The following is a 13,189-nucleotide window of genomic DNA, read 5'->3' as shown; positions in this document are numbered from 1 at the left end:
ATAGTTTCGGCGTACCGAAAGAAAAAAACTTTGTCAAAATGTTTGTATAAATCCACCTCGATGAATAAAAGCTGCTCTCGCTCCATAGTTTGGCTGGGACTCAGCTGAGCTGCAGGGTGGGTGTTGCAGTATTTATGACTTGTTGACCCCTGGGCGGACCCCCTCCCCCTCTCCCACCTTAACCTCCTGACTCATCTGCCCCTCATGCAGCCCGATCATGCAAACACACACCCTGTCTTAGCATCTGACTGGATCGCTGAAAGGCTCCTTCTGTGGACCGAGGACCTCTCTGCTCCAAGCATAGGAGAAAACATTTCCAATACTGATATCTCGGCCAAAACATACAGTCTCTATAATCAAAATAACTATGTATAAAACTAAAACACAACTAAATATATAAATATATCAGCAAACATAAACATAGATTCTGATATGTCTGTGAGAGGCTCATATCAGGCCAAACTATAAATTAGTCGGAATCTAATCATTGAATTATTGGCACATTTATTAAACAGAAAGGTGCGTTGACCTGTGTTGACCTCTCTGTCTTCACAGATCCTCCCTCGTGGACCTCCATCAGAGTCAACACTTGGCTGGGGCTTACATTAGACTTTATATATTTGTTTAACTACTGTCGGGCTGCCTTTGAGAGAACCTTCACAGTGCCTTTTAACAGAGGCACCATACGGCCAGAGCTCTGACACGTTGACAGGTGTATGTACAATATGTGGACTAAATGGACTGTGCCTGATGTTTAACACATGGAAAATAGTGAGAATGCTTTTTCAATAGAGTCAAAATTGGTCACACTTGCGTCTATAGGGCCAGACGGGGGGATCAAACGTCTAACCCCAACATGTATAATGATCCCTTTGGGTTTACATAGAGTTAAACAGGATCCAGTTTGATGATCTGATGAAAACATTGGCATTGTGACTGTTTCAGAGGCTGTGTTTCGCTCTTTGAGGTGGAGAAGAGGGGAAAGCATGGAGGGGTGCGCCTCCTTTTATCCGCGCTCTGTTTAACTTTTGTCTGACTGACTTCCTCTGCAGTCTCCACACACCACCAACAAGAAGTCACTCAAGATATTTATAGCGTGGTTCATATTATCACAAACACAAAGCACAATGCTGAGTTAATCACCCTGAAACAAGGAAAAATATGTCTTCAGAAGTTTTTCGTGAGACACAAGCAGAGACAAAGGAAATTCCAATTTTCTGGACACGCTCAAAGAAGGCGTCCTTTTATCAGGGTGAAATTCCACCGCTTACCACCCTGCTCCCTCCTCTAACTTCCCCCTCCACCCCTATTATGCTCAGTAGGCAGATGATCTCAACGTTTAAGAGGAAACTTGGCTGCAATCACCGGAGTGTAATATGTCCAAGTGCAGTCTGTGACCCTGCAGTGACACACAGATGGCCAACACAACACAGATAGACAGCCAGAGAAAGAAGCCAGACGAGAGAGCCAGATGTGGATAAATAGACAAGACCAATATCCGGACATCCAGATGCATCTTTACAATACAAATTCAAACACATAACATACATGGGCCCTGCATGAATGTAGAGGCAAAGCGAGACCATAGCCAGAGAAATATATCCTCTACAGACGCACAGTAACACAAAGTGTCAGGTCAGAGTTTTATTATTGCACCAGCCAATTCGCGTGGGCAGTCGTGCCGTACAAGTTTCCACACAAACACGACATCGACACAAATCCAGACACACTCCTCAGCATTTTGAAAGGGGACGCAAAGAAGTGGTGATTATGTGTAATAGGGAGTTTGCAATGGAAATACAGACACACCTTAGGATGAGTGCTCCAGCTCAGTCTGCATCCCTTAAACATGATCTAAACCTCCATTCACCTTTAAGCACATCTAACCCTTTAAATCACAGTGTGGGACAAGGATTCACAAAGTCACACCTCCACCTCATCAAATATGCTGTGTTACTAACTTTGCCTAAAAAAAAAATATACATCTTCTTTGAGTTACCTGTGGGCTCCAAACTGTTTATTTTGGTTGCAGGATACGGTCCGCATGTGGTGCATGTGGTGGATGTGCTCTGCAGATCTTATCAACTGAGGCAAGCTACGGCTGAGGGTGTCTTGTCTGACAGTGTCTGTTTTCCTGTGCCCACATGTGTTCTCCATATGGCTCTGCTCTGAACGTCCTTCTTCCTCCCACTAACCACAAGGGACTTCCTTACTGTACATGGTTTTGGTCTAAATATGCTGTGTGCGCAACTGTGGCTCTTTCAATCACCACATGTCTATGTGAAGGACCTTGACCCAACAGGTGATGTTTTCTGCAGGGTTGCAAATGGTTACGTTTTGGAAAATAAAATTGGAATGATCGTCGTGTGTTATGAGAGCAAATACGTTGGAAGCATAAATAGAGATAGAGTTGCAGAGAGAGCACACAAAGTTCTGAGAGAGACGACCGAAGCCAGAGATTATAGAGTGGTCTGAGAATAACCAACAAGAAGAGATGGAAAAGTGGACGGTCAAAAGGACATTGGAGGGTTTGATGGAGACTGATGTGTCCTGTGATGTTGTTAAAAAGAGATCGAGCCACTGAGCCTCTGTGTTTACTTAGTTGGTGACGAAGCTGCAGGCTCGGCAAACAAACAGAAACATTCCAGTTTCTGATAGGGGAGAAGCAGGTGGTGAGAAGGAGAAGACAATAGAGAGGTAATGAGCATTATCATTGCTCAAAAAAGCAAAGGAAACTATTGGGAACATAATCCCTCTCCATCTGTCTCTGGAAGAAAGAAAGTGTAAATCACCCTCAGCCTTCTCCTCTACTTCTCCTCGGGTTAAACATAATCCCTATAAACCGATTCTGCATGTGAATAAGCAGAATCTGTCGGCGAGGGACGAGATTTTGGGGCTAGAAGCCTTCTGGTTGCCATTTTGGTTGCCAATCATGTGTGAGTCGGCTTTGTTACAGTTCGTGTGGAGACCAAAGCACCTACAAAAAGTATAGAGAAACCTTTTACTGATAAAAGAAACTAGTCAGAGTCTATGCCCGGATATCCACTGTTACACCGGAAGCCCCAAAATATTGGCCGTTGCCCCAAGAGGAAAATTAGTCATCAGATGAAAGCCGATTGAGATGAGTCAAACTGGATTAGACACCCACTCATCACACTGACTGGATGTCGGTGTCAACTGTCACTCAACCCACAATCAAGCACGCTGACAGAAAAGGGAATGTGCACTTACAGACCGCAGAGATGGCAGAGATGACAGGATATCGAATTTAAAAAAAAAAGTCAAAGGCTGCAGTGGCCTACTTATGACTGAAATGCAACACACACACACCCGCACCAGTTAACCGTCATGGTGGGCACTTCGCCAGCTGAACCTGGCATTCACCAACAAACTTGTCATTGAAGCTGCTGCTACTTTTCCATTCTCCCTCTTGCACTTTTTTTCGATATCTCTTTTTCTTGCTCTCTCTATCCAAGCCTCCCTCTGGAAAATTGGCCAGCTGTTTGGGGTGTTGGAGAAACTGCTTCCAAACATCATGAAAGCCGTAAACTGTTGCTCAACCTGCTGAAGATGCATGGCCTGTGAGGCAGTTCCTGAATTTAAGGAGCCGTTTAACCCTGTGAAGAACTGACGTTGCTCCTACAGACATATTTCTTTTTAAAGAGGACGTTTGGCTCTGAAACCAAACTGCAATGCAATGAAGAGTGAAGAGGCAGTAACGTGAGCCCTTAACAGAGCGTCTCTGTCTCCTGACAGTGTTTGCGTACTCCACCCTCTGTACACTCACTGCCTGGTCATGCAAGACTGAAGTTATAGCATCTTCTTCTCTTTGTCGCCACTGTCTCAGTATGTGTTTACTTACATGTGTGTTTGCATACAAGGGTAGTGTAGCAATAGATTTTCATGAGGTGTGTCAAGTTGTTGGGCAGTTGCTGCAAGTGAAAGTAAGAGCGATGGTTAAAATGCCAAATGGAAAATTCCCACATCTCCCTATGCCTACATTTATTATGACAAATAACTGTCATAAGTTTTATGCTTGAAAAAAGTAATAGACATCCCGTGAGGTGTGTCAAGTTGTTGGGCTGAAAAATCTCATATCTCCCTATGCCTATATTTATTATAACAAATGATTGTCATAAGTTGTGTATATCAATACCATTGGATGTTTTTATGCCTGAAAAAAGGAACAGAGAACGGAGTCATGTGTGCGACAGTGTGTCTACAGACAAGTGTGTTTGCTTTTCCAGTGCAATATAGCTGAGCTTTGCCATTCAAACTCCACACACTGCCGCTCTGAGTCCATCGGACAAAGAGGTCACTGACGGCGTCACAAGGAGCTGCCTCTTACGGCCCGTTTACAAAAACAACAGGGGGAAAAAATCATTACTTTCCAAGCTTAGCTCGGGAACATCCAAAAAGAAGCAGTGTCCCTTCTTTCAGTGGTGGCTAAGAGAAACGATCACAACCCTTCCTTCCTTTGGCACACACACACACAAAGACACACACACTCAGAGATCGGGTTGTGGCCAAACCTGGATACATAGATCAACACAGCTTGAGAGGATCCGTGGGGTTGCAGCTTCAGCACTCCCTCAAATTATTTCTCAAAAACTCCATCCAGCCAACTCAGTGTGAGTCCGACCGATTTCAAGAGAGGGGTTTTTTTGTGTCCAACCCCTGGTCGGGCAAATCTGTTTCCATTTAAACTAAACACTACCTGATCCACCCCCCTCTGTGCTCCCTCTCCTCACCCCCTGCCCCCTGAAGCCTGTCCATCTCCTCTGTATGTGTGAGATTCAATATAACAGCCAAATCACCCACAGAACTATTATACATCGACTGGAGGGAATGGATTCAGTTTAGCTGGAGTGCACACGCAGAGAAACCAATGGCAGCTCATGCTTATTAACAAGTGGAACTGTGATGGTTGGCATTGACTTTTCCAGGGGAGAGGAGCAAGGGAAATTATGATTTTTTTTCCGGGGTTTGGTGGTTTAACACAGACTCAGAAGGTTGTTTAAAGTTTACTCGTATTAAAACAAGGCAGAATTGATCTACACTGCCACAGACAAAACCAAATTAAAAGTCTGAATGGAGCACTGTGTCTTTTTCTAGGCAACCACAATCCTAACACTCAATCAAGCAATTTAAGTTAAATAACTGAGTGAGAGTGTGGTGTAGCTACAAGTTGGATAGTGTTGTAGTAGCAATATCAGATCTCTTCCAGTGACTGACTGACTGTTGTTGGGTCTGGGGTGGTCAAAGTCTTTACTGTAATAAAGACGTCTTTCATGCACATTTCTTTTAAAGTCACACTTACAGTTAACATTGAACTACATAAATGTCAGACTCATTGTCAGAGAGACAATCTCTAAAAATGTGTATCCTCCTTCTGATTCATCAGGCATATTTACGAAACAAACTTTTTTACTTTCACTTGCATATTTATTTCCAACCAAGTTAAGAACACTTGCACAAGCCATGTAGGTGTCATATCATGCCATATCGAAGCTAACCCTTAAGGAATTAATGATGATAACATAATTTCTTGCACGCCTGAGCCTTAAGGTGTTGAGTCATTACCGGTTATGTTGCCCAAACTTGCAACCCGACTTTCTTTCCCTTTTGGCTGGTGTTGCTATAGCTACTGATCAAGTGAGTGAGGTGGACACAAAAAAAGATGCATGGCACCAAGGCCAACATGATCTGCAGTGATGACCGATGTCTGCACTTTCTGGCAATCATCCTCAATCTGAGCCAGCGCTGGCCCTTTCAGTGCCCTAAGCGAGATTAGGATTAGATTTAGAGTTGGGTTTAGCAATCTGGCTTTCCAGCTAACACAACATACTTTTCTGGGTTTGGTGAATACCAGAAAGTGTAACAGCTGCCAAGGGCCAAATTGCATGTCTGTGCATGTCTTTCATCCATTTTTCAGTTCCACTTCAATACAGGGAAAATTTGATCTGTGTATGTAAGTAAATTAATGATGTGATAGAGACAATATCTATATCACTGGAAGTCCAACTGTTTCCAGTACATAGGCCACATCCACTGGCTGTATAACAAAAATGGCAACGCTTTTTCCAAGTCCTCAAATCTTGCTGATTTTACTGCTGAGAAACAATTCCCTTCCTACCGCTGACCTCTCCCTTTTGACCTCCTATACTTTCCCCAAAAATATTATAGACTCCAACACAGGTGCATGTGGGAGTGCTGTCTCTAAGCCAGACTTCACATTGGAACGATTTGATCCTTTCAACAAAACCATTCCTACCATCCAGGCCATCCACTGAGCCGTCCGGTCCAAGATTCCAGCCAGTCTTCCTGCTTCCCTCATTAGCTGCCCAGCAACCTAACATGCACGACACTTTCCCTCGAGAACCATAGCCAGGCCTCTGTGGTAATGCATGTGACACACTAGCTGCACTTTTTCCCAATTTAAAACCAGCCCAAATAAGCAGTCTATAGTTTTCTCTGGACCGAATAAAGACTTGAGCACTCCTCCTCAGGAATGTGATTAGAAAGACTAAATCAAGATGCAATGGCACGAAAGCTTTAAAGTGTGCTGCTGCTATTTCTGTGTCTCTATTTGTGGCCAATGCCTTTTTTTCCCTTGAGTATCTGCCATCCCCATCTTTATTTGCTTCCTCTCTATCAGCGCTTTGCTGTAAACAGTGTTAAGAAGCATGACTCATGCTGCTGTAATGTAAAAGGACGAGCGTGGCAGGAGATCCAAATAATGTCGGTGAGGATTCAAAGAGGAGAGGAGCAAGTGGAGACAGGCTACACACAGGCGGGTGTACGATCTGTCAAGAAGCTTATGTGACTTTTTTAATTAATTCATTACACAAACTTAAAAGAACTGTGTTGAAGCATGTGAAGTTAATTGGATCCGGAGGCCAAAGAATAGCCAGAGAAATCATTTGTGGAGTTATATCTGCGAGGGGCATTACTCACCCGTTTCTCAAGAAGAGGCTTTATACCCACACGTTTAAGCGCCCACAAAAGAGCACATTTAAGCTTGTGCACGCCAGCTCTCTAATGGGCCAGTGTTTTCACAGCTGGGACCGGACAAGAAACCAGTGCAAATACTGAGATGGATCATCAGTGTCTTTGTCTGTGTATGTGTGTGTGTAGCCTGAGGTGGTGCATTCATCATAGAACACTCTCACCCCAACATAAATTGTAGTGGATTCTGAAGGATTAACCCTTATTATCCAGCTATATGACTTATGGTCTTAACTCTTTACACACTGACCTGCTGACAGTGCTCACATGGTTAACCTCAATTCACGTGTACAGTTATCCAGGCCATACACAGGCTTGTTGTCGAAGCCTGGGCAAACACGCCGCTCGCCAAACACGCAGGCCATCGCACAAGGATGAACTTTAAGTCTGTTTCACCATAATGTCCTGATACGTTTCCCAAAAGTGTATTTGATGGTGCTCCAGATTTGTGGAGCAGGGAGTGTATTTTCAGAGTGCTGGTTTCCCCATCTGTGTGACCACAGTGCTGGGCCGCTTTCCCTGCATCTTTCTGCCCACTGTTCCCACGCCTCTTTCTGGGCTAAATACATATTTTGGGGAAATTCTGCGCAGCAAATCATATGTTCACCCAGGGCACCCAATACCCATTACTCACAGCCTCTGCCCTACCTTCATAGACCTGAGGAATAGAAACTGAACTTTGTTTTTTTGTTAGAATGAAACCAAATCTAAGTTTATCTATGTGTGTTAATGTTGCTTAACACGAGGGCTCTCTTTCAACTTTACTCCGCTTTCTGATTCCTACAGTTAATTGTTCGCATTCAAAGCCTAAAGTAGAGTTTTGCAACCACAGTCTTCCACTTCTGGCCACTGCAAAGCTTGAATGGAGCGAAGTCAGAAAAAAAACACTACTTTACTGTCAACAAGATCAAGGACTACTGACCCTTAGCAAATCTAACGACTGCACAACTGCTCTAAGTTGAGTTTGAAACGGATATAAATGCAACAAACTCTGAGAACATTTCTAAAGTTTCACAAAAACTCACACGGGGGATTCCTTTTAACAAACGTTGTGCCTCAGACATCTGTGAGCCAGTCATCAAGATCAATGATTTCATATCCACTTCCCCTTCCCATTAGTACAGCAACTACTCTGCACTTTAACATGCCCCATAGTACCGTAAATACAAATTACACCAGGAAGAGCTCTCTCCAGCTACATCCTTGAAAAGAAAAATGAATGACCAATGGATTCTTCTGTATAGTGAATGATACTATGCAGCGAGTTCAGTCAGTGCAGTGGAGCCATTTGAACACATATAGAGCAGACTGAATAGGTTTCAGGGACTGTGTGTGTGTGTGTGTGTGTGTGTGTGTGTGTGTGTGTGTGTGTGTGTGTGTGTGTGTGTGTGTGTGTGTGTGTGTGTGTCAACGTGCTTGTACCACTGTGTGCATGAGTAATGAATAAGATCCTGGCACATCACAACCAAGTTCCCCTAATGCACTCCCAGTAGACCAGAAGAAATAAACAGATAAAGTTGAAGTGGACGTATACGCAACAGCAAAGAGAGAGAGAGAGAGAGAGAGGGAGAGGGAGAAAGAAAGAGAGAGAGTGCCAAGAGTGAGAGTCAGCAAGAGAGGGCAGGAGGAGAGGAAGGAGGGAGTTTTCAGAATTGTTATTGGAGCCGTAGAAGTCATTTCTGACTTAAAGAGTTCCAGATGTGGGCCAGCCTCTGAGAAAAGAAAGAATGGGAGAAAAGGAGAGAAATCAAGAGGGTAAGGAGGGAGGGGTATTTATCAGACCGTGCCCAACCATTTCATCCCCCCCCTGTTCTGAGTCTGGCTTGAGGACAGAAAATTAATCTTTGCGTTTGTGTGCAGTGATGGTCGTGGTGGGAGAGAGGACGTCAGTGGAAGCGGCGTGCGGGGGGGGCTGAGAGCCAGGTTTAGGGTGTGGGGTGTCAGGTGGTCAGGTGGTAGAGGGGCATGTGGCTTGCACGGGCCCGGTCTTGGGTCTATAAAAAGCCAGGGTGGTCAGTATAATAGTCTGTTGTTATTACACACACGCGGGTCTTTCTCCAAACCAATGACTGAACCCACCGAAATAGGAAAGTCCAAACCCGACCAGAGGACATCTGGTAAAGTGCTGGGACAAAAGCTGCTCTTTAACTTATTTAGCAATAAAACAGTTCCAACGCAGGCACATGGCAGCATAACAGAGAAGTCCAATGCACTGCACTGCTCTTTTTAGCACTTGTAAGTTTGAATTATGATGAAACCAGTGGTTGCTGCACAGAAGAAGAAATGCAACAGAGAGCGAGTGAGTGCTGCCTGACCTGAGGCCTTTAAGAAAGTCTTCTTCACACAGAGAGGTGCTCCTCTTAACTCAGATCAATCCTGAGTCTAATTTTTAAAACCCTGTAATAATAGCCCCTGCTGTTCTCCCTTCCTCTCTCTCTCTCTCTCTCTGTGTGTGCTGTGCAAAAAGTTCATGGGCGTGTGCGCCTGTGTGCCCGGCTTCTCCAGCATTTGTTTTCACTCCCTCTGCATTGGGCTAAGCTGCACGATCACACAACAAAAGGCCATTGTGCTCCAGCTCAAAGCTCTGCTCCAGGGAGCTGGTAGTGGGCCACAAACAAAGGCTGGCTACATTGTCCCAACACAAGCTCATGAATCAGTTCCACACTGGACTGCCAAAACAGCCATGGAAAGAGCGCTCCGAGTGTATTTGGGGGTTTTGAGGCAAAGGGGAAAGTTAATTGAGGACGGACGTGAGGGTGGAGGAAACCAAATGGACAGGGAGCAGGATGCACATCTGGAGCTGGAGGAGAACGGGAGGCGGACAGATGCAAGATTTGTGGAGACGGTGCTGCATGGCTGAGAGGGGATTTGTCCAACACGGAGAAGAGGAGGAGAGCAGGATGAGGAAATGGAAGAAAGGATAAGGATTTGAAAGGAGTGCAGCCAGCAGCAGCAGCAGGAGGAAGAGAGGTGAAGTCAGCGTAAACAGAGAGCTGTGTCAACAGACAAGCCTCTCCATGTGCCTGGGCTCCGAGAGGCTCAGTGCAAAACCCAAATCACAACACCAGGGCCAGGGCGACGATTCAGGACTCAGCTGTGCAACTGGCTTGATGAGAGTGAAGCAGTTAAAATCTAATTTGGCAGCTGGACACAGGATCCAGCAGAGGACCCGAGGGCAGAGAGAGAGAAAAGACTTTCTTTGTTCGAATGAGATGCCCCAGTGCTCTTATTTTCCTATTCTGACAGGTTGGATTAGCTACGACTCCATCAAGCTGTAAAAAAAAAAGGGCACAACACACTGCTATGGAATCCACCAGCGGGCCACACACTTCACCTTTTCCACACACGTGGGCTGAGAGGAAGTGGAAAGTGGTGGCCAGCAATTTGGAAGGAGAGTGTGAAAGCAATATAAGAAAAAGTTATGACATGAATTGTAATAATAAGGGCATATCCTTCATCGTGTTGGCATCAGATATGGTGGTGGACCACGATGGTGATGATGGCTCCTAACTGGCGGCAGTGGACAAGGACTGTGGACTATAGTGGATCCGATCTTGATGGTGGATCCGTTCTTGCTGGCTGATGACCAGAGACTATGATTGCAGCAGGACTGCTTGATATATAGTATTAAAGTTATCCTTCAAAATGTTTACCCTCATCGATGCTGCTAAAACCTTTATCCTGATGTTTTCCTACAATTGACATCTATTGCACTTGTGTCCATCCTGGGAGAGGGATCCTCACATGTGTCTCTCTGAGGTTTCTACATATGTTTACCCTGTTAAAAGGGTTTGCAGTAGTTTTTCCTGACTCTTGCTGAGGGTTAAGGACAGAGGATGTGAAGGTCAGCAGTTCGATCCCCAGTCTGACCCATCTGCATGCCGAAGTGTCCTTAGGCAAGATGCTGAACCCTGACTTGCCCCCCATAGAATAACAAAGTGCTGCAGAGAGATGCACTGTATGAGTGTGTGTGTGTGTGTGAATGGGTGAATGTAAAACTGTACTGCAAAGCTCCGAAAACCATTTACCATGATAAAGCCCTATGAGACAAATTGTGATTTGTGAATATGGGCTATACAAATCAAATCTGATTGTTTGATTGCTTGATTGATTTACTCAGCAGAATAAAGTCTCAGCACATGTTCCTGTACTGTAAAGCGCTTTGAGTGGTCATCAAGACTAGAAAAGTGCTAAATACAAAACCATTTACCATGTTAAAGCCCTATGAGACAAATTGTGATTTGTGAATATGGGCTATACAAATACACTTTGATTGATTGATTGATTTACTCAGCAGAATAAAGTCTCAGCACATGTTTCAGTTCTCAGGGCAGTGAAGTGGAATTTAAAAGTGTATTTACCGTTGGCGTTCTTCCCGCAGATCAGGTGCTCGTAGGGCTGCAGCACCCCCCACAGCTCCGCGTCATTGTTCACCACCACCTCCAGAGCCTCGGCGCTCAGCGGGGGGCCGCCCGACCACGCGTCCGGCCCCGGGTGGCTCCTCTCGGCCGCCAGCACCCGGGCCCCGGCCTCCTCCACCAGAGCCTCCATGCAGGCGGTCAGACATATGGCCGCGTACTCGTGGATGCGCACGGAGATGCGGGTGTCCACCATCCAGCGGAAGAAGCGGCCCACGGAGAAGGAGAGGCCGCAGCGGGACGACTTGCCCTTCCGCAGCAGCTCCCCGGCGCTCATGCTGGACATGGAGATGGCTTTGACCGTGTTGGAGATGCATTGCTCGGCCAGGCTCCAGCTGAGCACCAGCCTCATGGCACCCTGCACCTCGAAGCGGGTGCACCGGCAGTGGACCACGCTGAGCCGCTGGGCCTCCCGGGAGATCCGGATCAGAGCCCGGCGCAGGAGACCCGACAGCCTCCTTACGGCCTCCGGGGAGAACCCGGGTCCCTGGCCGCCCTGGAAGCTCCCTCTCCCGGCCACTTTCCGCAGGATCTTGGCCACGTCCTCCTCGGTCCAGGGGAACTCCTCCAGCTCGGGCAGGCGCGGGCACTTGGAGAAGATGTCCTCCGGGTCCTCGGGCAGCACCGTGTTGACCGTGTCCCAGCTGTTGTTCCTGCTGTTCATGGAGCCGGAGTAGTACCACCAGTTGCCCCGGTGCTGGGAGGTCACGAACGCCTGGGAGTTGGACTTGGAGGAGGACAGGCTGAGGGACCTGCATGAGTCCCCGGCGCCGTAGCCCGAGTCCAGGGTCAGGTCCTCCAGGGTCTTCATGTGGACGTTGCTCAAACCGGCCATGGTGGAGAAGTGTCTTCTTCTTCCCCGGGAGGTGTCTTCTTCTTCCCCGGGAGGTGTCTTCTTCTTCCCCGGGAGGTGTCTTCTTCTTCCCCGGGAGGTGTCTTCTTCTTCCCGGGAGGTGAAGCGATGGATCCACTGGAAGTCAAACTGGATCCGGAACTCCCAGTCGAGCTGGATGAACTGGTTACTCAGACATGCTGCTGAAACGAAACAACTTCACAAGCCCCCGGATCCGGTCCTCAAATTCGAAACCGATGAATTACGGTTGTTAACCAACTTGTCAGCGGGGTGAAGAGGACCTCGCAGCGGGCTCACCTCGCCTCCTCCCCGGGGGGGATTTACAACTTTTCCTCCGGTCCTCGCTCCGTGAAAACACGTCAAAATGTCTCCCGGCTCTTTAAAAACAGTCACACCCGAGTTCCTCTATTAAAACCAGTCCCTTGTATCCGCTCGCAGTAGCCACACTGGTTGTATTTGTCCCGTCAGTTTCCGTGGAGCAGCCCCGGTTCAGCTCATCTCTCCCCCGCTGCGGAGCCTCTGGTCCCGGGAGCAGCTGCCCCTCGGCTGGAGAGCTGTGAGGGGCGGGGCCAAGGCGTGACTGACAACCCGGAAGCAGCGCGAACACCAATGAGGAGGCGGCTGAGGTTTGCTACAGCCAATCAGGGCCCGGCCCGAGAACTTTTCTAAAATTGATGGAGGGGGGGTAAACTTTAGTTTTGTTTTGCCTCATATGAGCATCAAATACTTTATCTACTTTTAAATTATTGTATAGACACATTTTAGTGCTGCTTTCTCATTGTGTCAGGTTTGAATTCACTTTCGACTTTTTGAATTAAACATCTTATAAAATAATCCTAGTTATGTGTTCACTAGTGTGTTTAATCAAGATTTTACCAATTGTGGTTTACTTTACCCTAGAATGGGCCAT

At 46.6% G+C, this 13,189-nt stretch overlaps 1 protein-coding gene across 1 annotated transcript in view; it reads right to left on the bottom strand.

Moving 5' to 3' along the window:
- Nucleotides 1-12,826, bottom strand: part of abtb2b (ankyrin repeat and BTB (POZ) domain containing 2b) — a 43,864-nt gene extending 31,038 nt beyond the window's left edge. Inside the window, exon 1 of the mRNA XM_061076627.1 lies at nucleotides 11,370-12,826. Coding sequence (XP_060932610.1) covers nucleotides 11,370-12,261 — 892 coding nt within the window. The 5' untranslated portion in view covers nucleotides 12,262-12,826. The remainder of the gene's footprint in view (nucleotides 1-11,369) is intronic.
- Between the last annotated feature and the right edge of the window lie 363 nt (nucleotides 12,827-13,189).

Source organism: Limanda limanda, chromosome 8 (assembly GCF_963576545.1).
Source record: "Limanda limanda chromosome 8, fLimLim1.1, whole genome shotgun sequence".
In the NCBI taxonomy this organism is placed as follows: domain Eukaryota; kingdom Metazoa; phylum Chordata; class Actinopteri; order Pleuronectiformes; family Pleuronectidae; genus Limanda; species Limanda limanda.
This window is presented reverse-complemented; position numbering and strand designations above follow the sequence as displayed.